General features: G+C 41.2%; 1 protein-coding gene across 3 annotated transcripts in view; it reads right to left on the minus strand.

The window, feature by feature from the left end:
- Nucleotides 1–26,393, minus strand: part of PPP1CB (protein phosphatase 1 catalytic subunit beta) — a 49,729-nt gene that overhangs the window by 21,078 nt on the left and 2,258 nt on the right. For all 3 annotated transcript variants that reach the window (XM_054021662.1, XM_054021663.1, XM_054021661.1), the window contains exons 2-4: nucleotides 7,792–7,923; nucleotides 1,605–1,835; nucleotides 1,129–1,233 (exon numbers count right to left, since the gene is read on the minus strand). In XM_054021662.1, coding sequence (XP_053877637.1) covers nucleotides 1,129–1,233; nucleotides 1,605–1,835; nucleotides 7,792–7,923 — 468 coding nt within the window. The remainder of the gene's footprint in view (nucleotides 1–1,128; nucleotides 1,234–1,604; nucleotides 1,836–7,791; nucleotides 7,924–26,393) is intronic.

Genomic DNA, 26,393 nt, shown 5'->3' on the forward strand with positions numbered 1-26,393 from the left:
ACCATCAGTGACAAGAAGGGTAGAGGCTTGAAGTAAGCAGAGGCACTAAGCCAGGTGGGAGTAGAGTGATGGTTCTTTTGAGATGCTACTCACCCAAGAGGGAGAGGGGAAGTGCTTAAGAAACAGGATTGGACTACTGCTCAGCAGCTCTTGCAAAAGGCATGCTGCCTGCCCCACGTTGTATTGGGAAAATGGAAGTCTGAGCTCCAATTTAGGCAGCCTCCAATTGTTGGTCAAAACAGGGGCTGCACTCACCACCTGATTCTTGAGGCAAAACTGAGCCACTCCTACTTTGTTACCATTGCCTTGCTGTCAGAAGCCCTCCTGTTCACCAAGAAAACAGAAGGAAATTTAAAGCCTGGGCCTGCTCCAGTCAGTCTTGAGGGAGGTAGCGAAGGTGTCATATCTGCAGCACCATGAAGCCCATAGCTGGAGCAGTTTGGGCACAAAACACTACAGGCATGGCTCTGCCCACTTGGCTGGCTGATCATTCTACAAGGAAGCAAATATGTTACATTCTGCCTAGGTTCCAGTGAGAAAAAGTGAAGAAAGCTAAGAAGCCAGCTGTGGAGGGAATGGATATGGGCAGGGAGAAAAAGCCTTGTAAGCCACTGAATGTTCACATAGGTGAGGAAAATACACTGGTCCAAATGATTGGACACAGGAGCAGAAACACTTTATGAACTTGTCAAATACAGAGGCAAACAAATTGTTTATTCCACGATTGGACAATTTATTATGCAATTCTAGGGGAGTGGGGGGGAAGAAATCTGCATGTGTATGCAAGTTAATTCTTTAAAGCTGACTTCACATTAAACTTCAGTCTGATTCTGAAGGAGAAAAGTGCAATTTTTGGTTTTGCATTTTCTGTTATCATGTAGCACAATGACCTAAGCAAAGATCTTGTTCCTGAGCAAAACAATAAGGGAGAACACAGAGTGAGGATGAGGAGATGAACAGTTATTTTAATGGTGCCATTAAAGTTACTCTCAATGGTAATTTCATTGCTATTGTATGCAACATGGAACAGTGTTTTAGTCTGATCCTGGGCCAGAGATTGACACTAATTATGCAATGGATAGGAAAAATATAACTACATTCACTGTCAGATTGAAGTAATTATCTTACCTCCATGACAGCAGAAAATCTTCTCATCCACAATGGCTGCAATAGGCAGACAGTTAAAGCAGTCTGTGAATGTCTTCCAAAGTTTAATATTAAATCGCCGTTTGCCTGCAGGAACAGAGTAGTCTATTAGAAAAGGAATTACATAGCCAACCTACAATGTGCATTATACCCTGCCCAAAGATGTAGACAAAGTCTGAAAGTTGAATTATTCACGTTTCATAAAATCTGTGAAGATGATCACCTGTTAAAAGCATTTCACACTAAGTTTACTTCAAGTAAAAACCACATATGTAATACCAAGTATTAAGAGACACAAGGTGTGTTTCAAAATAATTTATGGAAAGCTTTTCCTACAGATTGCTTTGATAAATTCTTGCAATGAACAGTCATTATTTGGTTAAAAATAATCTACTTTCTACTCCTACAACATATAGTTAAATGGAAGCAACTTTTGAGAACTAGAAGGTTTTGCTTACATTCATCATAGAATCCATAGATACGATTAATGCTAGCACACTCATGGTTTCCTCTGAGGAGAAAGAAGTTTTCTGGATACTTGATTTTGTATGCCAGTAATAGGCAGATGGTTTCCAGAGACTGCTTGCCTCTGTCTACATAATCTCCCAGGAAAAGATAGTTGGCTTCTGGTGGGAATCCTCCATACTCAAACAATCGAAGTAAATCTGTATATTGCCCATGAATGTCACCTGAGTAAGGTAAATTTAAAGAGATAAAAAGATTAGTACAATATCATAAATACCTTACTGAAACCAAGACATTGAATTAGTACTCATTTTAGAGGGTCAGTTAAGAATTGAGAGGTAGTTGACAGACTGATATTCTGGCAAGATCTTTCAGATGGTCTGTTGAGAAAGGATAAAGAAAGCTAAAATTGAAGCACTCAATCTATGGAAATTGCCCACAAGATTTGCAGAGAATTGCAGTGTCAGTTCCAGAAACATTCTGAAGGGTACAAAATCTTCCTTTCCATTTAACTAAGCAGTCTCTGGAAAAGATGGGAAATTCCAGTTTATCTGTACAAATTTAAACGTAAATTCAGAAGAAAGCTGACTTGATGCAACTAATACATAGAAGGTGGCAAATTAACTATTTTAAAAAGCAAAACAACTTGTAGGTTTACTACCACGCTCCACTCTCCTCCCAAAAGCAATCAGTAAAGAAACTGGACAAATCAGTAGAGGCAGGTGCTGCATTAAGCTATTCTAAGCTTGTTTTATACCCTAAAAAAGTCAACTGTTGACCTGCTGGTCACCCCAGCGATATTACAGCTACTATACAATGTCACTGGACAAGGCAGCTTGGCTAAGTGCCTTCTTTCATGTGATTTTTTGTGTGCGCGCGCAATTTGCTATAAAACACAGTACAGAACTCTTTAAAATCAAATCCTATACAAAAGATATCCAGCAAGCTTGCAAGAAGTTAATCAAAAACTGATACAGTAAGTATTATTCTGACAAATTATTCTGCCAGATTCACCTACCACTTACCATATATTCCACAACAGGCCACTTCCAAAAAAAATAGGCAGGCTGCATGTTGCAACAGTTCTGTCATAAGTAGTTGGCACAGAATACCATATCACCCATAACAGCGTATCACCTAACTATAACTGTGTAGGTGGGTGTGATGAAAGAAGAATAGAAACCTAAACACTAAAGAATTCTTTAAAATTACTTGTGTACAGGAAGGCAGAGTGGCTTACAGAATAGACTGCTGGCAAGGGGTTCTATTCCTGGCTCTGCAACTGGTCTACTGGGTGACCTGGGGCTAGTCACTTCACCTTGCTATTCCTCAGTTTCCCCATCTGTAAATGGGGATAGGATACTCCTGTTGTAAAGCCTTTGAGACTTACTGTTAAAATAGCTATGTACCCTTGCTATTTGCAGCATTCATCACATAAGCATACAGTCTTTAAATCAGTCAGTAGTAAGTTTATACAACTTGATTAATTTAGGTTTTGACTGATTTGTGGAACACTTCGATGTGATCTAATTCGACTGCTGGCAGAATGGTGAAGTGCCTACAGTGGTCAAGCAAAGATGCTTCTTGCTAATTGTAAGCCAGTCTCGGTCTCAGTTGCCAGAGGCTTTTTGAACAAGCAAGCCCAAGCTCCTCTCCATACTCTACACACTTAGGTCCATGTCTTTTTGGCTTCTCTGTTTCAAGTTCAAAATGTGCAGAAGCTAACAGGACTTCAGAACCACACCCATCTCTGTAGAAACTTCCTTTTTCATGCAACAGAGCACTAATTGCCACAGAAAAGGTGGATAAAAGGTGGATTGGGGGGGAGGGATAGCTCAGTGGTTTGAGCATTGGCCTGCTAAACCCAGGGTTGTGAGTTCAATCCCTGAAGGGGATCTGGGGCAAAATCAGTACTTGGTCTTGCTAGTGAAAGCAAGGGGCTGGATTTGATGACCTTTCAAGGTCCCTTCCAATTCTAGGAGATAAATTATAAATTAATGAAGATATCCTAATTTTAATGTAAGAGATAGATAATATAATATTTTATGGAGTGATCCACAACATGATCAGATAGGTATGGGACATGATGGATATCAAGAGTATCCCAGAACAAAGTTCCCTCTAAGCTGCGCGGCCACGTGGCAGGCAAACAAGGGCCACACAGGTGCGCAGTGAGGAGAGGCACCTCTCCTGCAGCCCTGGGCTGCTGCAGCAAGAGAGCTAGGGGGAGTCCTCTCTTCCTGTCACAGCCTACAGCAGCCTGCACCCCAAATCTTTCATCCCCACCCCAGAGCCCACACCCTAATGCCCTGTCCCAGCCCTGAGCCCCCTCCTGCACCCAAACTCCTTCCCAGAGCCCACATCCCCTCCTGTACCCCAACTCCCTACCCCAGTCCAGAGCCCTCACCCCATCCCTCTGCTCTAGCCCTGAGCCCCCACCGACACTCTGAACCCCTCTGCCCCACCCCCGCCACATATCACCTCCACAATGGTGCACATAACAAAATTCATTCTGCACATAGATATAAAAAAAGAGGAAACATTAGAATTCTGGGACAATTTTTTTTAAAGGGATATTAAACCTTATGCTTCAGGGTTTAAGCCAATCTCTAGCTACAACAGATCAGGATGAGACTTAACACAGGAGGCAGATTATCCCACATCTGCCTTTCACAAAGATCTCTGAAGAATCTGGTACCAGTCATTGTCAGACAGGATAGATGGGCCTCAAATGGGATCCAATCTGGCTATTCCTCTTAAAGTGTTCGAGAACCACTAAAAGAAAGATAGTCATATATATTATTTTATGTCATGTCCCTGGTTCATTGAAAAGAAAAAAAAAATACAAGCTTATTAGCTTGGTATATGGCAGTGGTTTTCAAACTTTTCATTTCCAGACCCCTACAAAAATTCAAATGGAGGTGTGGACCCCTTTGGAAATCTTAGTCTGTGGACCCTGAGGAGTCCATGGACCACAGGTTAAAAACCACTAGCGTATGGAGTTAAAGCTATTGCTGTACACCATTCACTAGGTTAAACAGTTATGTTGCTTATTCCAGAGAAAGATACGTAACGTAGCTTCTATAAAAGGGGCCCAGAAGCCAATTTGGTGTTTGAGGACACTTGCAGTTTGTCTAGTATTATGACAGGTCCAGGATAGCATTGTCTGACTTTGTATCTAGTGAAAGTTACTGATTCCTCTGAAGAGAAAGATAGCTAAGCCCACATAAGCAAATTCCTACAGTGCATACTGATGTAGTTAGTCTTTCACCTTAGATATACACCTCTACCCTGATATAATGCGACCCGATATAACACTAATTCGGATATAATGCAGTAAAGCAGTGCTCCAGGGGGGCGGGGCTGCGCACTCCGGTGGATCAAAGCAAGTTCAATATAACGCAGTTTCATCTATAACGCGGTAAGATTTTTTTGGCTCCCGAGGACAGCGTTATATCGAGGTAGAGGTGTACAAGATAATGGTCACAGAAGAATAAAGGGATTTTGTTTAAGTTTTCCTTTACAGCCTGGTACCTTGTAGACAAATACCTGTATACATACTGAACTAGAACTAGCATCTGACAAAGATCACAGATGCTGCAAAGATGACAATGGTAAACTGACAATGTTTGTAGGCCACAAACTGGAGTAGAGAGCTCTCCTTAAGACCCACATTTAGGGCAGAGTAGTGTTAGTTGAATGGGTATACATATTCTATCCATACTTCCAATAAGCTTAATTTAACAATGTAACTAAGTATATGGAACCTCATTGTCAGGCACCAACTAATTACATGGATAATCAATAAAATATTTGGGTAATGTTTCATTATATTTTATTTCCAATTAGACCCACAGTCAAGTGTTCAAAGAGGGTAACTGGGCAATATTTTGCAGAAGCCATTTTGTAAGTAGGCCGCGACTCCACATTTAGAGAGACATTTAGTAAACTGTTCAAGATGCACGATAGATACAAGTTTGAGCTAAACTGCAAGTCAGATCTGAAGCCTGCCAGAACAAGAACTACATTGTTTTTAAAAGAGAAAATTGGCATAAAATGAAAATTTGTTATATGAAAGGTATTGGCTTATGTAACCCACATAAATCCCAAATGTATGAGTTAATTTAGCTCTACATTTTAATCTGATTTTACAGTACAAAAATCTCATCCCATAGTAGCTCCTTCAATTTGGCTTGAGATAAAATTAATTAGTAGGCCAGATGATTAGTGTAGTTGCACATTGTTTTATTTATTTTAAGACTAGTTTAAAAATGATTTCTACCTGTACAAGAGCTTCTCTTAGTTGCCGTACGTAGGACTCAAGCTCCCTAAACATCAGAAACATCCTAATACCTATATCACGGTGGGCAAACTACAGCCCGTGGGCCGGATCCAGCCCCTCAGGGCTTTGGATCCAGCCCATGGGATTGCCACTCCCGTGGTGCTGCAGGCCCCACACTGCTCCCAGAAGGGGCCAGCACCACGTCCCTGTGGCCCCAGGGGAACTTTGCATGCTGCCCTTGCCTCTGGGTATCTCCCCTGAAGCTCCCACTGGCCGGGAATGGGGAACCAGGGCCAATGGGAGCTTTGGGGGAGATATCCACAGGTGCTCAGAGCCCTCTGTGCCCCCTCCCCCAGGGGCCACAGGGACAGGGTGCCAGCCACTGCGTGCCGCTGCCACCCCGGAGCCACTCCAGATAAGTGGTGCTAAGCTGGAGCCTGCACCCCAAACCCCTCCTGCACACCAGCTCCCTGCCCTGAGCCCTCTGCCTGCAACCCAACTCCCTGCCTGCAACCCAACCCCCTGCCTGCAACCCTTCACCCTAACCCCCTTCCCTGAGCCCCCTCATGCACCACACACCCCTCCTCTGCCCCAATCCCTTGCCTTGAGCCCCTTCCTGCATACCGCACCCCCCTCCCACACCCCAACCCCCTGCCCCAGCCTACATTCATGACCCTGCAAGCAATTTCCCCTCCCCGATGTGGCCCTCAGGCCAAAAAGTTTGCCCACCCCTGGCCTATATCATGTTCTCCTGCAAGTTATCACTACTTAAGTTTAGCTTCAGATTTGTTGCCACATCATTTTCCGCACACAGAACACCCTCAGATAAGTTGGATCCGAAATTTAGCTTAAAGGGGCATGGCTACAGGTTTGCCTAGTATAATGAGTCTTCTGATTGGATTAAAATATCCCCTTACATCATTTCATTAGTTTCACTTTGGCTTTTTTTTTTAAACCTCAGTTTATTGTTCAGACCAAGTGAAGTACAGAGGGTTAACAGCAAAACTAGATTAAGCTTCAGTTTTAAGATACCGTATAATAGGCAATGCTTAAAAAAAAGCCATTTAAGATGAGTTTGCCATTAATATTAGGTAATTGGTAATTAGAAAAATCCCTGTGATCATACAGCACAAGTTAGGAAAGTTGATTTCTGCATGACTGGTCTAATCTAAGGGCTGGGATGGCCCATGAAAGTCTTTGGGCCCACACATATGAGCAAGTTTGAACCATGACACTTCAGTATTGAATACTGAATTCAAGAAATTCAGGATTTTAAAAGGCAGCATCATAGTATTGTTCATTACATGCAACACTTCCTCCATATGTAAAAGCCTGACAAACAAACTGGGGAGCGTTTACTAACCAGCATTGGGAACTATATTGTGCTTGTACACCAATTACTGCAAATATCCAGCATTAACTTTATAAAGAGGTTAATAAGGAATTATGTGGATTTTAGGTTTATAAATATTTATCTGAAGGGACCTGCCAAAGTCTTCTACAAAGCTTGAAGAGTTCATATGTAGAATGAAATCAAACTGGTTTAAAAATACACATCCGATGTAATTACATAAAGTGAATTTTAAAATTTCATTTAAATTGCTTTAAGTGAATGGGAATCCATTCTGAAAATACAATGAATTAAGTAAATGTAGCAATGCACTTGGTTAAGGGACTTTGCATTTTGCATACATTTTGAAATGAACGTGTTCTATTATGATAGAAGTGTTTATGCTATGTTTTAATGTGACTCACCATTTACAGAATAATACACCTGAAATTAGATCAACACCCCAGTCTAAATCTTCAATTTATTATGTTTCCACCTTCCCCAATAAAATGTCAATTTTGAAGTATACACTAGAGATACAAGACAAGATACACACTTATTTACATACCACAAATTTTCAGTGGTGCCTCCAGTTCCAGGAGAATAGGCTGGCTAAGAAAGATTTCTCGTGATTTTATGCACAATCCCCGAACTTCTGCTTCGGTCATCTGCACGATCTTGCCAGGACGACATCCTCGCACTGAAACAAAACAATTTTTGCATGTAAATATCACCAAGGCACACTTTTGTTTAGGAGGATTGCACAGTGGACACCTAGCTGCCATATGACTGGCCTTTTATCCACACATTTATACTGCTTTTGTCACGACGGTGTATTACGGCAATAAAATGTATTATATGTTTAGACTATTGTGGTGGGGTGGAACACTAGTATTTAGAGTTCACAGACATCCTTATTGTATCAAGAACTTGAACAATTTCATTTTCATTTTAACCTTGATCTGAAACAAATCATGTTCTAGCATGGTTTGTGTTAAAGCAACACTAGAAAGCTTAATTGGAGAAGCTTCTATAAAGAGGCCAAAACTCGCCTTTAAAAAAATTTAAGTGTACCACAAAAACATGTCTGACTAGTCTCCAATTCCTATTGAAGAGCTGGCTTATTTCCTGCTTCTGTGAAATAATATCTACTGGGGAGAACTCTAACACTTAACTTCTTTATTGTACACACCAGGGCTCCTTGCATCCCTTCATCCTCCCTGGAGTGCCACCCTCCCATTTCTCTCTATCGCAGGAGTCCCTGCAATTCCCATGTTCTCTCCCTCATGCCTGGGGGCTACTGTGTCCCCCATTCTCCCCACAACCACATGCTAGGGCCCACCCATTCTCCCCTCACCCTGTGTTGTGTGCCCCCAACATCTCCCCTCCTCCCCCATGTCCCCTCATTCTCCATACCCATACCTGCAGTTGGGTGTGCAGCACCACTGCCCCTTCCCCATACCAAGGTCCCCAAATCTCCTATGCCTCTAGGGATTATGTACCCCCATACCAAGATCTCACACACACTTTTCTGTCTGGGAGATAAATCATTCAGAATGGCAATATATTCAACTTTGGAGAGAATGGGCAAAGGTGAGATAGTGGAAGGCATTAATGAGTTCCATCAACCAGTTCTTTGATCTACAGACAATTGTAGAGGAACTTGAAGCTGTGGCTTTACTAAACAGAGGCGCTCGTGTTCCCTACTTTCCCTCTTTTGGTGTTTTGATTTCCCCAGAAATCAATTGGGTACCATCTACTGATGCCTAGAACATTCCATGACATTTTAGGATTGATCAGATGCAGAATGAAGAGTTATCACATTAGCCAGACAAATATCAAGATATTATGGCTTCGCAAGCTCAACCAACTAACCAGACAGATTACAGAGTGTTCCATATGTAGGTTAGAACAAGAAATATTTCACCCTATCTTCAAGAGCAGGATCCAGGAACCAGAGGAAACCGACAGCTGTTCTAGTAAGGTACGGCAAGAGTACTGGTACTCAATGGTAGATCAAAAGTGGATGCAAGCAAGGCTAAACGATACTCCTATAGTTAATAAAGAAGAATATGGTATACAAAGATAAGGGTTGAAAGCCTCTTACTATCTGGTGGTCAATACTGATGAGGTTATTTTTAAGTGGAATCAAAAGGGGCTGAAAATGTTAACAATAGAGTGTAGATTTTCAATTCATGAACAAAGTTAATGAACTTTTTAGTCACAAGCTAAAAGTTTCCAAAAATAGAAGCCTAAACTTAGACTTAAACCACATGGCACCTAACCGACGTATTTTCAAAAGCACTAAAATGACTTAAAAGCACAAGATCCATTGACTTCAGACTGAAAATCCTGATCAAATATAGCCTGGTCAGAGCATTTTAGCTTTGGATTCTCCCCACCCCACAATACATTAGCATTTTAAGGGTGAAACAATATAAAAATACTGCATAAAATCTGAAATTCTACTAACAATTAAGAAAATTGTACAAAATCAACTTTTGCAATTTAAGACTATAAAATGAGAAATAAAGAACTAGCAACTTGTAAACAAAAATGAATTTTAAAAAGCTGAAAAATCAATTTGATTTCTTTTTAAAAAAATCATTTTTATCCACCTTGTGTAACTCCAGGCATATTTCAGATTTACCTCTAAAAATGACAGTGTGAACACTCCTGATAGACAATGGAAACAAGCCTAAAGACTCACATGGAATTTTCCCTAGATAATTCCACATGTGGATATTCTTATTCTGCAGTAAGCATGCCTTGTTCCCAAGTGGGCTTATTCCAGAATAAGAGTGTCCATACATTGAATTAATCAGGAAAACTGTGCAGACAAGCCCTGAGTCATCCATGTTTTATTCTATTAAAAAAATATATTTTTAACCACTGCACAGCTGGGTTTCCCCTCCCCTTACTTTCAATTCTAAGTCAAGAGTTTAGTATTGTGGTTATAAAAGTTGCTTTCAAATCCCCAAATCATGTCAAAAGCTTCCTTTATATTTTATAACAAAGTACAGAAAGAGGAAGTCATTCTTTTAAGTAATGCAACTAATTCAAAATTGATCAATTTGAAACAGGTGTGTTAACCAGTAGTGTAGGATCACACGGACAGTTACACCTACAGTTCCCTTTCTTGTCCTCTATCAAGCATAGAAGACATTCTTAGCGGAAAGATAACTTTACCTAAATATTTATATTAGTGGCTCCATTGTGGCCAATGAAGACCTCAACTACTGCAGAAATCTTCCTTCCTCTCCAGCCTCTAGAACAGTGGTCCCCAAACTTTTTATGTTGCACCCCCTCCTCACCCGTAATGTAATCTGCCCACACACCTCTGGGACCTGGACAGAGGAAAGGGGCTGGAGTCAGGGTCCCACCATGCTCTCCCCCCTGCCAAATGTTCCTCTACGCCTCCTGGAGAGTCATGCCCCACAGTTTGGGGACCAATGATCTAGAAAAAGTGGGTCAATTAGTTCATAAAGATAGAGTGTGCTCAAGTACACAAGATACTTATTGGGTTAAGTTAAGTTGATTAAATTTATTTTGCATCTACTTCTGAAAATAGTGTCGCCAGTTGGTTATTAGCCCTTTGGGGAGCAAATTCTCTAATCCAACTCCTGTGAAAAAACGTGCGGTCTCTCACTCAGGTTTAGTTGTTCCAGTAAAACAACTATTATGGATGGTCCTGGCTATGGAGGGAAACCAGGTCTGAGCCAGCTATGGCCACTACCATAGAGGACTTTGAATATCTGGACAACGACATCAGTTATTCAATAAAATCTAGTTCAATGTAGAGAGCAAAGCATTATGCTGATATGAACATAGCAGCCTATGCTGCTAAGCATACTGGCATTTTGTAGCTTTTGGTGCTTTTATGAAGGCATGTAGCCTTACCAGCATCCAAAGGGTAAAATAATCCATGAGGAGTGTGAATAAGTTAGGATATTATATGTATGCCAGCTGTAGTGCCATACTGACATATTGTAACAGACACTTGAAAAATACATATAGCAGAAACTCAGTAACAAATACCAGAGTTATGAACTGACGAGTCAACCACACACTTCATTTGGAACCAGAAGTATGCAATCAGGCAGCAGAGACAAAAAAAAGCAAATACAGTACAGTATTGTGTTGTGTTAAACAAGCTATTAAAAAATAAAGAGTTTGATAAGGTAAGGAAACTGTTTCTGTTCTTGTTTCATTTAAATTAAGATGGTTAATACCAGCATTTTTCTTCCGCATAGTGAAGTTTCAAAGCTGTATTATTTCCAATGTTCAGTTGTAAAAACTTTTGAAAGAGCTACCATAACTCTGAACAAACATTTATGAACAACCTCCATTCTTTAGGTGTTCATAACTGAGGTTCTACTGTAATAGTTTTACTAGAATATGTCTATGTTTCAGAGGTGCCTAACCTCCAGCCCACCAGAGCATTTCATAAGGCCCATGACTTGCTTCAACACAATATACTAATGGCCGATTCATTAGTGTTTTGTCATCATGTTATATCATTTTAGTTTACACAAGTCTGTAAAAAGACAATACTGTACATAGAAATAACCTAATACATACAAACAAGCAGAATATAAAATATAAATCAATAGTTAACTTCAAATCTTACTAAAATATGTAGCATCTGTTTGGCCCACACAAGGTTGTGCTGAGGTTTGTGTGATCCTCTGTGTAATAAGGTCAGGCAAGACTGCCTAGCTAATGGCTTCCCAAGTTAAAATAGCCAGAAATAAGTGTTTCCTCCTCAGGAATTGTCTACATTAGGAAATAAGGTGCTTAAAAAAAAAGTTATTTTTTAGCAAAACTCTAGTGGAGGCAAGATACAGGGTAGTTTTACTTTGATGTAGCTAGATGAGGTGAACCCTAGACACCCCTTCCCCCCAAAATACACACTCCAACCATCAGTTTTCACTTCTACTAGATTCATCAAGGTAAAACTACTCTATACCTTGTAAAATGCTAGTGGAGACAATTTAGCGAACATCATAAAAACCATACCTTTGCCCCATTGAAGCTACAGCCTTGGCATTCTTTAATAGACTTAATTTTCTGATGTGCTGAAAGCCCTTTGCTCCCATTAACTTACAGGATTACACCTAAAGACTTCAGGCCATGAACGATTCATTGTCCCTTATTACACAGAGCTATATGTACACCTCTACCTCGATATAACACGACCAATATAACACGAATTTGGATATAACACAATAAAGCAGTGCTCCGGGGGGGGCGTAAAGTGTAGTTGGGATAACAGTATTCCTATGTTGTACATTTAGTGAAGTCCAGTGCTTCTGTGAACATCAAAACACTAATTTTCACTGCGCTTGTTTTCCAATATGTTCCCATAATAAATATTGCAACTTAAAAATATGCATGTCTAAGTATATAATACCTGATTTTCAAAACAGCAGCCAAATAGGAAAAATCTGTTCTTTTTAACCATCAAAAGGTACATCTATACAGCAGAAAAATCCCAGCAAGCAAGTCTCAGAGCCCAGATCAGCTGACCTCGACTCACCGTACAAGGCTAAAAATAGCAGAGTAGACATTCCCACTTGGCCTGGAGCCCAGGCTCTAAGAACCTCACCCACTTGGTGGATTTCAGAGCCAGGGCTCCAGTCCGAGCAGGAACGTCTACACTGCTATTTAGTCTTGTAATGCAAGGCCCTGACACTTGAGCCAGGTTCTGAGCGTCACTACCGTGGGAGTTGGGAGGCAGGCAGGCATTGGTGCTGTGTAGATGTAAACTATCAGCAGTATGATACTATGGTAAGAGCTCAGGACTGGGAGTAAGGCAACTGGACTGTTAAGTTTACAACAATAGGTTCTTGGGTCAAAAACAAAAGAAAACAAAAAACCACTGCTGAGTAATCTAATTAAATAAGCTATGGCCCAAACACAAGCTAGAAATTGCTTTGTTCTACTGATGCACGTCAGCTGTAATACTAGTCTAATCGACAAGAACAATGCCAACATGTCACACATCTTGTTAGTTAGAATTTTTAGCCATATAACCATACTAAGATTAGAAATAAAAATAAAATATAAACAGGCAACACAGATCTTGCATTCACTAGGAATAAGCATTTTAACATATGACCCAACGCGTTAGTTCATGTGCTAAAAACACCTTTTCCTAGCAATGATAAGGCCAGAGGCTAAACACAAGAGTTGGGTCAAGAGCCACATGGGTGTATGGGCTTTCAGTTCTGAACATATTAAGAATGCTCGCTGAATGGTATTCTTTAGTATGTTTTCCTTTAACACTTTATGTAAACACACATTCTGGAAGTATTCCAGCCAAAGGAAGTGATGAATAATGGTAAAGGTCTTGCAGTTAATAGCCCTTGCACTTGTGTTGCGTGCTCAGTTTGCACCACACTAAAATGCCCCTCACTCCTACAACATTTTAGTTGTTTGTATTATGTGGTAGCACATAGGTATTGCACTGTGCTAAGAAATTACTGTACAAACACAGCAAAAAGAGTCCCTGTCCCGAAGAATTTACAAAGTTATAAAGCTTCAATAATGTTATGGTTGGCTTTAAATATAAAAGCTATTAAGAATTAATTTTGAAGCTTTACCTACAAGGCTCTTGTCCAAGAATGTGATCAAACTGTATGCAGTCTATGACTCAAACTATAGTCACTGAACTTCAGTTTCCTTCAACAAATTGAAGTTTCTCTTGATTTCATTTGCCTTGTCAAGAATGTTAAAAAAGTCTAATTTTCCCTTCCTTTTCTAATTTGGGAGTAAAATGAGTTTTAGCATGTTCTCATCTCATTTTCAATGTATACTGCTTCATCTACTGATGATCCTACAGATAACACTGAAAGAGCAGGTATGTAGCAAAAATACACAGGAGACTATATCCTAACCAGAAAAATATGCTCCTCTGTAGATTTAAGCACATCTACCGCCCGTTTTTTTGGGCACTTACTAACATCCACAAAAAGGAGTTTTTTAAATATGTAAAAACACAGTAAGCTTTTATGTAATTCATAGTATCAAACCAGATACAAAGTCAAACTTCTTATCTCATTATAGATTCATAGATTCTAGGACTGGAAGGGACCTCAAGAGGTCATCGAGTCCAATCCCCTGCCCTCATGGCAGGACCAAATACTGTCTAGAGACCATCCCTGATAGACATTTCTCTAACCTACTGTTAAATATCTCCAGAGAGGGAGATTCCACAACCTCCCTAGGCAATTTATTCCAGTGTTTAACCACCCTGACAGTTAGGAACTTTTTCCTAATGTCCAAACTAAACCTCCCTTGCTGCAGTTTAAGCCCATTGCTTCTTGTTCTATCCTTAGAGGCTAAGGTGAACAAGTTTTCTCCCTCCTCCTTATGACACCCTTTTAAATACCTGAAAACTGCTATCATGTCCCCTCTCAGTCTTCTCTTTTCCAAACTAAACAAACCCAATTCTTTCAGCCTTCCTTCATAGGTCATGTTCTCAAGACCTTTAATCATTCTTGTTGCTCTTCTCTGGACCCTCTCCAATTTCTCCGCATCTTTCTTGAAATGCAGTGCCCAGAACTGGACACAATACTCCAGCTGAGGCTTAACCAGCGCTGAGTAGAGCGGAAGAATGACTTCTCGTGTCTTGCTCACAACACACCTGTTAATACATCCCAGAATCATGTTTGCATTTTTTGCAACAGCATCACACTGTTGACTCATATTTAGCTTGTGGTCCACTATAACCCCTAGATCCCTTTCTGCCATACTCCTTCCTAGACAGTCTCTTTCCATTCTGTATGTGTGAAACTGATTTTTCCTTCCTAAGTGGAGTACTTTGCATTTGTCTTTGTTAAACTTCGTCCTGTTTACTTCAGACCATTTCTCCAATTTGTCCAGATCATTTTGAATTATGACCCTGTCCTCCAAAGCAGTTGCAATTCCTCCCAGTTTGGTATCATCTGCAAACTTAATAAGCGTACTTTCTATGCCAATATCTAAGTCGTTAATGAAGATATTGAACAGAGCCAGTCCCCAAAACAGACCCCTGCAAAACCCCACTTGTTATATCTTTCCAGCAGGATTGGGAACCATTAACAACAACTCTCTGAGTACGGTTATCCAGCCAGTTATGCACCCATTAATTACTTGCCCAGCAAACCAATGCCTAGAAGTTTTACAAGGTCTGAGCTTCTTGAAGACTGGAAAGGGGGAAACAAAGCAAGCTTCAGAACCAAGGGATTTTTCATGAAGAATATACTGCCAACAGCCTCCATAGATTTACAGTTGAGAAAAACTTTAGTATTAGAACAAGAGAGGCAATACAGCACATGGATAGATGTAATCAGAGGTCATCTGGTACCAAATCACTCAGGCATTGTCTCTACAAAAAAAAGATGCATTCTTAACTTAAGTTAGCAAGCTAGTTAATTAACTGAAGTAAAATTCTAGTGAAGATAAGGCAGCTTTGTACGTTCAACTCAAGTTAGCAGGTTGAGGTACACTACCTTCCACAGTGACAAAAACTGGGAAAAAGTTAAAAGTTAAAACTATAAAAAAAACTATACTGCAATGTGTCCCCACATGGGGAGTTATACCAGTATAACAGTTTGAATTCACACCTTATACCAGTATAACATCCCTACATACAAGCTCAAAGACACTGATATCGATAGCAAAGTCCACTCCCAAAAAGGTGGCTGCATTTGCCTTACCAGATGCAGATGAAGAGAGGTACTGCCATCCATGTTATCTTACATCTAACAGCAATCTTGGATCTAATATCCCTCTAATACTGCAAGTCTGTTATAAATGGCACACTAATCTACCCAACTAGGTACGAGCATGGCTCTCACCATATCTTGTTGCTTTTCAGAGCCTACCAACTTTAACTTGGTTTTTAGCTGGATTGGGCTTCAACCATCTAGCAGCCTTCCAGACACAGACTTCCTATGGGCACTGCATTATCTGTTCCACAGTACACCGAAGACTCCATCTCTCACATCTCCTTACCTAGGCTAGTTCTGTCTCAGAAATCATGCATCTGAATAAAGTCTGAGACATCTTGGAAACTGTAAAAACACATCTGATTAAACCCAAACTGAGTGGCATTGCGACCTGAAGTACAGGGTAACAATGCCTGGATTGGGGAGCTGTACCCAGCCCTAAAAGACAGGAGCTGCCACTGCAAGAGGAGTGTGGGATGGGCTCAATGTCGTGTATGCTAATGTTGTGAAGTTACATCATTTAGTGACCTTTCAATTACTTATCTTTTTATCTTGCACTTCTGCTGTGAAATTTATTAAAATTTCCATGACAAAATTGTAGCCTTACTAACCCTCCAGAGTAGCTTCTAGTGTTAGAGGATAGACTGGAACCCTGCAAGAGGGCCCTTGGACAGACTCATAACTGTTTTTTCTTTGGAAGAAGTCGAGACTCAGAGGATAAAGGATGAGACATTTTCAGAGACTAATCTACCCAGTCTTACTAAGGGCCACAATTGCATCAACACCTCATAAGCAGTGGAATTTAAGGCAGATGATACACCCAAGAGTTGTCTTCATTGCAGAGTTAACTCTGGGTATATCTACACTACAAGTGCTACTGTCATCCACACACCAAACCTCACTCAAGACTGTGGTACTTTATAGTCAAAGTAACTGGCCAATCCTGGGATACAAGCTAAAGCCTGAGCACTGCTTACACTCAGGCTGGTAACCTCCTCCTTTTACACTGTGAGCATAGGCTAAACCACTCAAATGCTGATAGTCAGGGTCGCCCCTACCAATTATGGTGCTTTATGCAACCCTAGAACTTACTTCCCCCCCCCACCGCTCGCGGAGGGTCTGGGCTGCGCTCGAGGCCTGCAGGGCCATGAAGGCAGGAACTTTGGGAGGCTGCTTGGGGGGCCCCAAAGGCCCAGAGCGTCCTGGGGGATTAGCTGGGGGCCTGGCGCCGGCAGCGGGAAGCAGAACGACCTGGCCCCAGCCCACTCCACGCCCCCCGCCTCAGCCATGTCGCTCGGGGGAGGAGGCTTGGGGGAAACGTTCCCTCCCCCCACACTCACTGGCGGCGGGATGTGGAGCGACACAGTGGGGAACCAGCCAGCGGAGTGGAGTGGGCTGGGTTGCTCTGCTTCCTGCCACCGCTGGCGAGTGCAGGGGTAGGCCTGACCCCTGCTAACAGCAGCAGGCCCCCCCCGCTAATCCCCTGGGCTGCATCCATCACTAGGGGAGGGGGGGTTGGGAGAAGGGATGGAAAATGGGGGTGGGGTGGAGGGAGTTGTCTAGGGCCCCACACCCCCATAGGAACGCACAGGAGGGCTGGCGGGGGGATGGGAGGGCTGGTCGCTGGTGCCCTATGCAGCTGCATATTCTGCGTATGCCTAAGGACGGTCCTGCTGATAGTCCTCCAATGCCTTCCCACAATTTCTCTCATGTGCCCAGAAGGACAGACAAGTTCTCCCACAATTCACTGAGGGGGAAAAAAAAAAAAAAAAAAAGTGACAGCTCACTGCAGAACTAAGAATCATGAAAATGACCCCAGAAGTCCTAGCACCTCACACAAGTACAGCATCACTGGGGAAGCAGCCACTCACACCCAAATTAGGCCAATGAAGGGGTAAGCCCCAGGGTACTGATCACCACAATTAACTCTGCAGTGAAGACCTACCCCTCGACAAGGACACGAGTTTCATCTTTCACTAGGAACTGGAACTATGCTACTAGTGCAATTTCAGTTCAATATCACACTGACAGGATTCAAGGAAATTCAAGAATTCTAGATACGGCCATAAATGCTTTTATTCAGTTTTAATCGGTTTTTGAGGTTAGCAAAAAAAGTACCCAAAACAACCAATTCAATAGTATAAGCTTTTTCATCATACTTAAAACACAAATGGCAAACTTATTCAAAAAATAGTTAACCATTCTCAACGAGCCATGCAAAACTAGAACTGTTCTACATACTATAAGTCTTGAAGACGCCTTCTAAATAAAAAAACAACAACAACAACAACAAAAAAAAACACACAACACAAGAAACCTCTAACTACACTAGGAAAGTAATCCACTGCAGTAATCTACGATTGCCATTTCCCCAGGTGTACTGTTAGACAAAGCCTTAGGATTAAGCAAACATTTTTCAACATGGTTTTGAATCCGAAAAAGGTCTTACTTTATACATAATGACCCGCATCAAGGCTCTCTGATTATATTTCAGAAGTTCCTAGGTAAGGATAGGGACTCTGATTACTATTTATGTAATGCTATGCATGTGCATGGTGTTTAGACAACTAAGAATAGATACCTGCCCCCAAGGTGATTTATCTGTATTAGACAAACATAAAAAACTGTATATATAAAAGGAATGCAAAGCTCACCATTTAATGTTAAGATTTGTATTTTATTTATTTATTTTTAGGAGTTGTGAGGTTTGTTAAAATACTAAAATGAACTAATAAATTTGTTAGTCTCTAAGGTGCCACAAGTACTCCTGTTCTTCTTTTTGCGGATACAGACTAACACGGCTGCTACTCTGAAACCTAAAATGAACTAGTCTACATTAGGAAAGCATGAAATTGTACCACAAAAGTAAAACAAAAACAAAAACCCCCCACAAAAAAAAAAACCCTATGCTTTGGAGACAAGCTTAAGGTGTGTTTTTTCAAACACCCTTAAAATTTGGAAGGAAAAATGTTACAGTTACATTGTTAAACAGTAAGATCTGATATTCTCCCCTGAGGTCAGTTTCATAGGAAACTTGACCTGACTAAGTAGCCAAATATAGTATGCTTCACTGTTAGAACACACAGTACCAACTACATTGATTTGATTTTCTAAAATCCACAACCGCATCCCTGGGTCACGGACTTAAAAATTCAGCTCAACTGTCCACATTAAAAGCACATTTCATTATATTAAAATTAAATCATTGCTTTTTTCCTCATCTCTATTAAAATGCAGCTGTACTCTGAATGCAAGTAAGTTGAGGGATTCATGCTAAAATTGTTCTTTACATGGCACAGAATATATAAACAAAGATATGTTAAGTGATCAATACTTTGTTACAACCTTAATGAGATACAAAAATGGCAAACTGAAAATTTCCTTACTTTTATAATCATGAGGTCATCCAAATGGACAAGGGTTTTAGCACGCTCTCTCTCTCCCCCTATTTCAACCTTTCCATGATTTATAGATTGCTATGATTTTAGTACCCTTCAGGACTGATGTTTAAAATACAATATGATTCCTGCCTTTTTATTATGCTCCCTACCTAAGATTAATTTCAAGATACTCCTACCCTCCCAACACTAACTATTACAATTGTCTCTGAAGTTTTTTTCAGGGGGAGAAGATAAAGCAAACTCGTATCTTGCTTCTTTTTTCCCCAGTTATATTCTCCCTCCCCCCATTGGCTGTATCTATGATACTTTATGTCTGAATCAAAATGACTATTTGTTCCTTGCAGTCTATTTTTCATAATTTGTTTGTGTATCCTTGAAATAGACCTTTTCTAGTTCTATTTTTCTTTTCTGAGAATGTCCCTCATTTCCCACATCTATGACGATCCATTCTGGGATGTGGCATACAACAGCATTATCCCAGACTGCCAAATTACTTTCCCCACAAGCCAAGTATAAAACATTTTTGGAGCAATAAAGTACAGAAGGAGAGAGGAAAAAGCATGACTCCTCCTTTATGCTTAAGTGCTTTGTGAAAAGGAAGAAAAGTGATCTTTCAAAACAACCAAAACAGTTTGTCATTTTCTTCCACAATATTGAATGGTTTGAATTTAGTTTACAGTTTTCATTTTGGAACTATTCCAATCTCAGCCTTTAGTTTGAGTTCTGCAAGAAGACCTGACCCTGCAAGGTGCCAAGTGTTTAACTCCTATTGAAAATCAACGGGAATTAAAGATGTTTAGTACCTTGTAGGATTAGGTCCCAACATTGCATAGTAGGAATATTGCACAACGCAAACTATTTTACTATAACAAATATATTAAGACAAAAATGTAACAGTTGCAGAATATGGCAGCTTAGGTGTAAATCTAAGCAAGCAAGAGGGTTTTTTCAAGTTACTGGTACTGTGTAGCAAGGACTGACTAGACAAGGATGACTAGGAATCTGAAGACTGCCTGTATTTTTTTTTTTTTTTTTTTTTTTTTTTAAATCTGGTCAGAGGAACCAGTGATTATTTTAAGTAAAACACCTCAAGCAACCAGGGATGGAAACTAATAACAGCAATCAGAAAGTTGGGAGTTGCATCTTTCCAAGGATTAGTTTCAGGTATGGGGGTTTGCAATATACAGCTTAAAAATCTCTCATACTCTTGCCTCCCTTACATATTTACAATTCCTATCTGATTTTAGTGGCCTCTGGCTCAAAAATTCTTTGAGCTAGAACCAATATTGTATAGTGTATAAAAACTTTTGTTCTGTCAATAGTGAAACATTTGTGTCTCTATTCCTGTGTTTTCATGAACTCCTAGAGTCTTGATGAAACTGAAGTTAAAAAAAGGACTAGTCCAAATGACATGATTTTAAAGCGAAGTGTAATCTAGTTTGTTTTTTCAGTATTTGTTATTGAATGTTAACTACACAAAACGTCAACAGTTCCACAAAACAAATGGACATCACTAACTAGATTTTCAGCCTTTTCAAAGAATTATGTATACTCTGTGAAACTACTGCTATCTCCCAACCCCTTATGCCATGTAAGTGCTTTTACATGCACAATTTATTATTTAAAAAAAAAAATGTTTTTCCTTTGCTGCTCTGGAAGCTGGTTATGCTCGGAGTGCTGCAAATGCACCAAGTAAAGCCGAACAGACTGTCAACCACCAATCTTATAGTAACCTTTAGATCAGCAGACAATTGTACTTTTGGCTGAAAAGAACAGTGTTTCCAAAGAATGTATGTTGGCTGCAATTCTCTCCCAGAACTATGAGAGGCTGTTTGAGTTTCATGTTACCAGCAGACTTTCTTGCTTCCACGTTCGAGTAGCTACAACTGTCCAATGAGGTCAAATGCCCCCAAAAAATCAATTTTTGAAATGGAAGGTTAAAATAAGTTTTCTCCACTTGATTGGGAACTCACAGCTTTTCTTGTATATGGAAACAAGTCTTATATCAGCAAACGTCTCAGAGTGTACCACAGAGGGAGCCAGCTGAGACCATTATCTTTCTTTAAACGGTAAGGTTCTGAAGTGTTACATACATTTTGAACAAATGTAATAAGTTAAGAGACACTCACACTATGGAATAACGTTTCACAACTTATGTGTCAGATAATTTGATGAACCAGTATTAACAGAACTAGTAAGCTTTCTTACGCCTGGCCAAAAAAACAACAACAGATTTTAGAAAGAAAAATTGTCTCACAGAATACGTCTACACCAGGGAATAGTCTATTTTTTGGTCAAGGTCCAAATTTCTTGGTCAAGTTACAGTCAAGGTCCAGACTCCAAAGAAACATTTTTCACACCGCAATATCAATAACGGTAATAATAAGTATACAAAAAGATTTCACGGCCCACTCAAAAGCAGCTGGCAGTCAGGATTTGGCCTGCAATCCACCTATTGATTACCCATGGTCTACGCCAGGGGTAGGCAACCTTTCAGAAGTGGTGTGCCGAGTCTTCATTTATTCACTCTAATTTAAGGTTTTGCGTGCCGGTAATACATTTTAATGTTTTTAGAAGGTCTCTTTCTATAAGTCTATATTATATAACTAAACTATTGTATGTAAAGTAAACAAGGTTTTCAAAATGTTTAAGAAGCGTCATTTAAAATTAAATTAAAATGCTGATCTTATGCCACCAGCCTGCTCAGCTCGCTGCCAGCCTGGGGTTCTGTTCACCTAGGCTGGCAGTGGGCTGAGTAGGGCCTGTGGCCGGGACCCCAGACCTGGGAGTGGGTGTTTCAGGGATCAGGGCAGATGGCTGGGGGGTGTGTGGGGTGCAGGGCAGAAGGCTGGGGTGTGTGGGGGGGGTTCAGGGATCAGGGCAGAGGGCTGGGGGGTGTGGGGGTGCAGGGCAGAAGGCTGAGTGTGTGTTGGTGGGGGGGGTCAGGGCAGAGGGCTGGGGTGCTCGGCTTGTGGGGGTGCTCCCAGCCCCCTGCCCTGAGCGGCTCATGGCAGGGGACTGGAAGGGATATGCCCTGTTCCACCCCCTTCCCCCCAGGGTCTGTCTCTACCTTTTCTCTGCCTCCTCTACAGAGCTGTGTGCACGCTGCCGCTCTTCCCCCTCCCCCTCACTAGGGCCATCAGCTGATTGGCCAGGGACAGAGAGGAGGAGGGGGGCAGAAAAGCGCTGCTGGGGGAAGAAGCGGGGGAGGGGGAAAGCTTGGCTGCCACAGAACCAAGCTTCTGCCTCCTGCCCCCGCAGGGGAGAACGGTGTGTGTGTGTGTGGGGGGGGGAGGGGGGCTGAGTGTCGGGACTGCGTCAGGGGAGCTGCGTGCCACTCAAAATCAGCTTGCGTGCCGTGTTCGGCATGCATGCCGTAGGTTGCCAAACCCTGGTCTACACGGTGGGCTCTACAGTGTCACAACTACAGCACTGCAGCCATGCCACTGTAAATGTCATACTGTAGATTCTTTCTACTGCAACAGAAGGGTTTTCTTCCTCCGCTGTAGTTAATCTGCCTTCCTGAGCAACATTAGCTAGATCAGAGGAATTCTTCCACTGACCTAGCTGCATCTACACCAGGGTTTGGTCAGCTTAACTAACTACAGAGCTCAGGGGTGTAATTTTTCCCACCCCCGACCAATATAGCTATTCCAACAAACCTAAGTGTAGATCAGGCCTTAAATTGATTTAAGTCTGATGTTTGGTGATGCTCTGGCCAAAATGCCTAATGCAATCCTTGGATGCATAAACAGGGGAATATCAAATAGAAGTAGGTTTCATTACACCTGTATTTGGCACTGGGGCAACCACTGCTGTAGTACTATGCCCAGAACTTGTGTCCACAATTCAAGAAGGATGTTGAAAATTGAAGGCTTGGGGCCTGTAACCTCAGCCCCACTGCCCAGGGTTAAAGCCGTTGGGCTCAGGCTTTAGATTCGGCCCTGGGCAGTGGCGCTCCAGCTTTGGCCCCAGGTCCCAGCAAGTCTAACGCCAGCCTTGGTAACCCCACTAAAATGGAGTTGTGACCCACTTTAGGGTCCTGACTCACACTTTGAGAACCACTGGATTTAAGGATTGGAAGGCGTACCTTAGTGATAGACTCAATGCTCCAGTTCAAACAGAAATTAATCCAGAGAAGTCCTATATTCTGTGTTTTACAGGATGTCAGACAATGTGATCACAATGTTCTTCTGGCTTTATAATCTATGAAACTCTTATGTTTGGTTACATCAGTAAATTTACAGGCTGAAGCTAAACAGAGCTCTGTGAAGCAGGAAAGTCTTTATTTTGTGTTTGTATAGTACCTAACACAAAGGGGATCTGGTCTATGTTGAGGGCTCCCAGGTGCTACTACAATACAAACAATCAGTTTCAAACAGGTGAGTCTACAGAGGTTTGCACTGGCTTAAGTTTTAAAACTTCTTTAAGTTAGACCAACACAACTTCTGTGTCTAGACAAGCCCTGATTCTCAGCAGCCCCCTAATCAACACACATACCCTGTATCTAGTAGCCATAACTCAATAGCCACCAGGTTCAAAGACCAGGCTTATGGTACACGTCTGCAAGCATTAAGTGAAAAAGCAGAGGGTCTCTCTCCCCATCCCAGTGCCAAAAGAATTGGAGTGGATGTCTGCCAGCTCTTAGGAGCTTGAGGGCAGGAAAATGAGACAAAGGACAAGGTGTGCCTGCTATGTTCTGTGCTAGCAGCATAACTTATAAACCAGCCAGTTTACTCATAGCATGCAGTATTCATTCTACTTGTTTTCTTTACATAATAGGTACTTCTAAGGCAGTGGTTCTCAATCTTTCTAGATTACTGTACCCCTTTCAGGAGTCTGATTTGATTTGCATATCCCCAAGTTATACCTCACTTAACAACTACTTGCTTATAAAAATCAGACAAAAATACAGAAGTGCACAGCACGCTACTGCTGAAAAATTGCTTACTTTCTCATTTTTACTATACAATTAGAAAGTAAATCAATTGGAATATAAGTTTTGTACTTACATTTCAGTGTATAGAGCAGTATAAAGTCATCTGTATGAAATTTTAGTTTGTACTGACTTCGCTAGTGCTTTTTACGTAGCCTGTTGTAAAACTAGGCAAATATCTAGATGAATTGATATACCTCATGGAAGACCTCTACATACCCCCAGGGGACACATACCCCTGGTTGAGAACCACAGTTCTAAGGCACCAATAACCATAGCATTTATGTTCTGGACATGTTACAAACAAAGAAAGTGAATTCCAAAATGGGCTCCTCTTGGCATCCTGGCATTCACCACTTAAAAAGGGAGGGAAGAATCTAAGTTCTCTAGCATGTATGGGAATATGATGTTATGAAAAGGTGGGTTTTGCAATGATCTCTGACAAGCCAATCTAAGAATTGCTCTGATCTCTCCAAGAGGAGTGTTTAGTCTAGAATCCAGCATTAAGAAGCTTGCCTTCCAGCTCTCAAGAGTTTCCATTCTCTGAAATGAGTGTGTGTGTTCATGAGTGCAGGTATCCATGAGCTTCAGATGGTAAGGCATTCTCAGAAGTAGTATGCTTCTGAACTTTGAGAACTAGGACCTAGCAACAAAAGGGAGGCAAGTGGAGGGTGGAATCAACTGATGTGCTCTCAGCAGCTAGTTCCGATCAAGAGAGACAGGTTGCTCTGTGCTGTACAAGACGGAGTTTAATTGGCCTTGATTGACTAGGCACAGGCAATTACAGTACTGTAATCCAGTCTCAAAGTGAGTGCGTGGATCATGACTGCTAGGTTTAATGTTCAAAAATAGGTGTAGTCATTCAACAACCTAAAGAGGGCAGAAATTTCTTGCTACTGTTGCTATTTTTATAAGTAGTTAGTACAGTGGTTTTCAAACTGTGGGTCAGGACTCCAAGGTGGGTCGCAACCCTGTTTTAATGGGGTCACCAGGGCTGGCTTAGACTTGCTGGGGCCTGGGGCAAAGCCCGAGCGCCACTGCCCAGGGCCGAATCTAAAGCCTGAGCCCAATTGCCCAGGGCCAAAGCCAAAGCCCAACGGCTTTAACCCTGGGCAGTGGGGCTCAGGTTACAGGTCCCAAGCCCTTAGGTTTAGGCTTTGCCCCTCCTCCCCTCCCCGGGGCAGTGGGGCTCGGGCAAGCTCAGTCCCCCTTCCTGGGGTTGTGTAGTAATTTTTGTAGTCAGAAGGGGGTCACAGTGCACTGAAGTTTGAGAAACCCTGAGTTAGTACATTGCAAAATGGGTTGTAAGCACCAGCTATTGAAAGACCACTGTCACTGCTGTTCAAAGTTAAAGCCATCTGTTTCATTTAAAGGGAGAAGAAGGCCCTAGCACATGCTATGGACCAACACACTGCAATAAGATTCTCTTAAAGCTTTTAAATCCATTTTTGCACTATAAAAACCACTATTTCTGGCCATCTAATTGGAAATGGTAAAAACAATTGACAATATGTAAAATCTTGCTCCTAGATTGAGAATTAACAGGCTTACTTTTTGCTTGAAACACATTTTACAGTACAACTTTACCAAAGTAGAAGCAATGCCATAACAAACTATAAATTGCTAAGTATCTGATTACATAAAAGAAACTTTAGAGTTAAAACTGCAGTAGTCACGCTTTTATTCATCCTATGGTGCATTCACAGTGCAGAAATTGGAAGATGGGAAATAAGCGCAAAAATGTAAATTAAAGAAAAAAAAACCCCACAACCCATACCTGTTTGGGGACACCTACAAAAACACACAAGAGCAATGCAGTGATAGAGGGATCTATTTTCCCTCTGATGCAGAGAGACGTTATACAAGCTCTGATAAACTTAATGGCAGTTAAGTGAAGAAAAAAATCTGTCTGGTTCAGTCAACATTAAGGAAAATCATTTCTGTTTACACTCAAGTCAAACAAAAAGTAAATCAAAATCTTAGGTTCTAAAGACAGTTTAAAAAAAATTGTCTGTACAAAGACTTAGCAAATTTTAGACTTAACGGTTCAAATTTGTGCTTTATCACACACATTTTAATATTGGAGAAGTTTGTGCTTAAATCTTTTCACAATACTATC

Source organism: Malaclemys terrapin, chromosome 3 (genome assembly GCF_027887155.1).
Source record: "Malaclemys terrapin pileata isolate rMalTer1 chromosome 3, rMalTer1.hap1, whole genome shotgun sequence".
NCBI lineage: Eukaryota > Metazoa > Chordata > Testudines > Emydidae > Malaclemys > Malaclemys terrapin.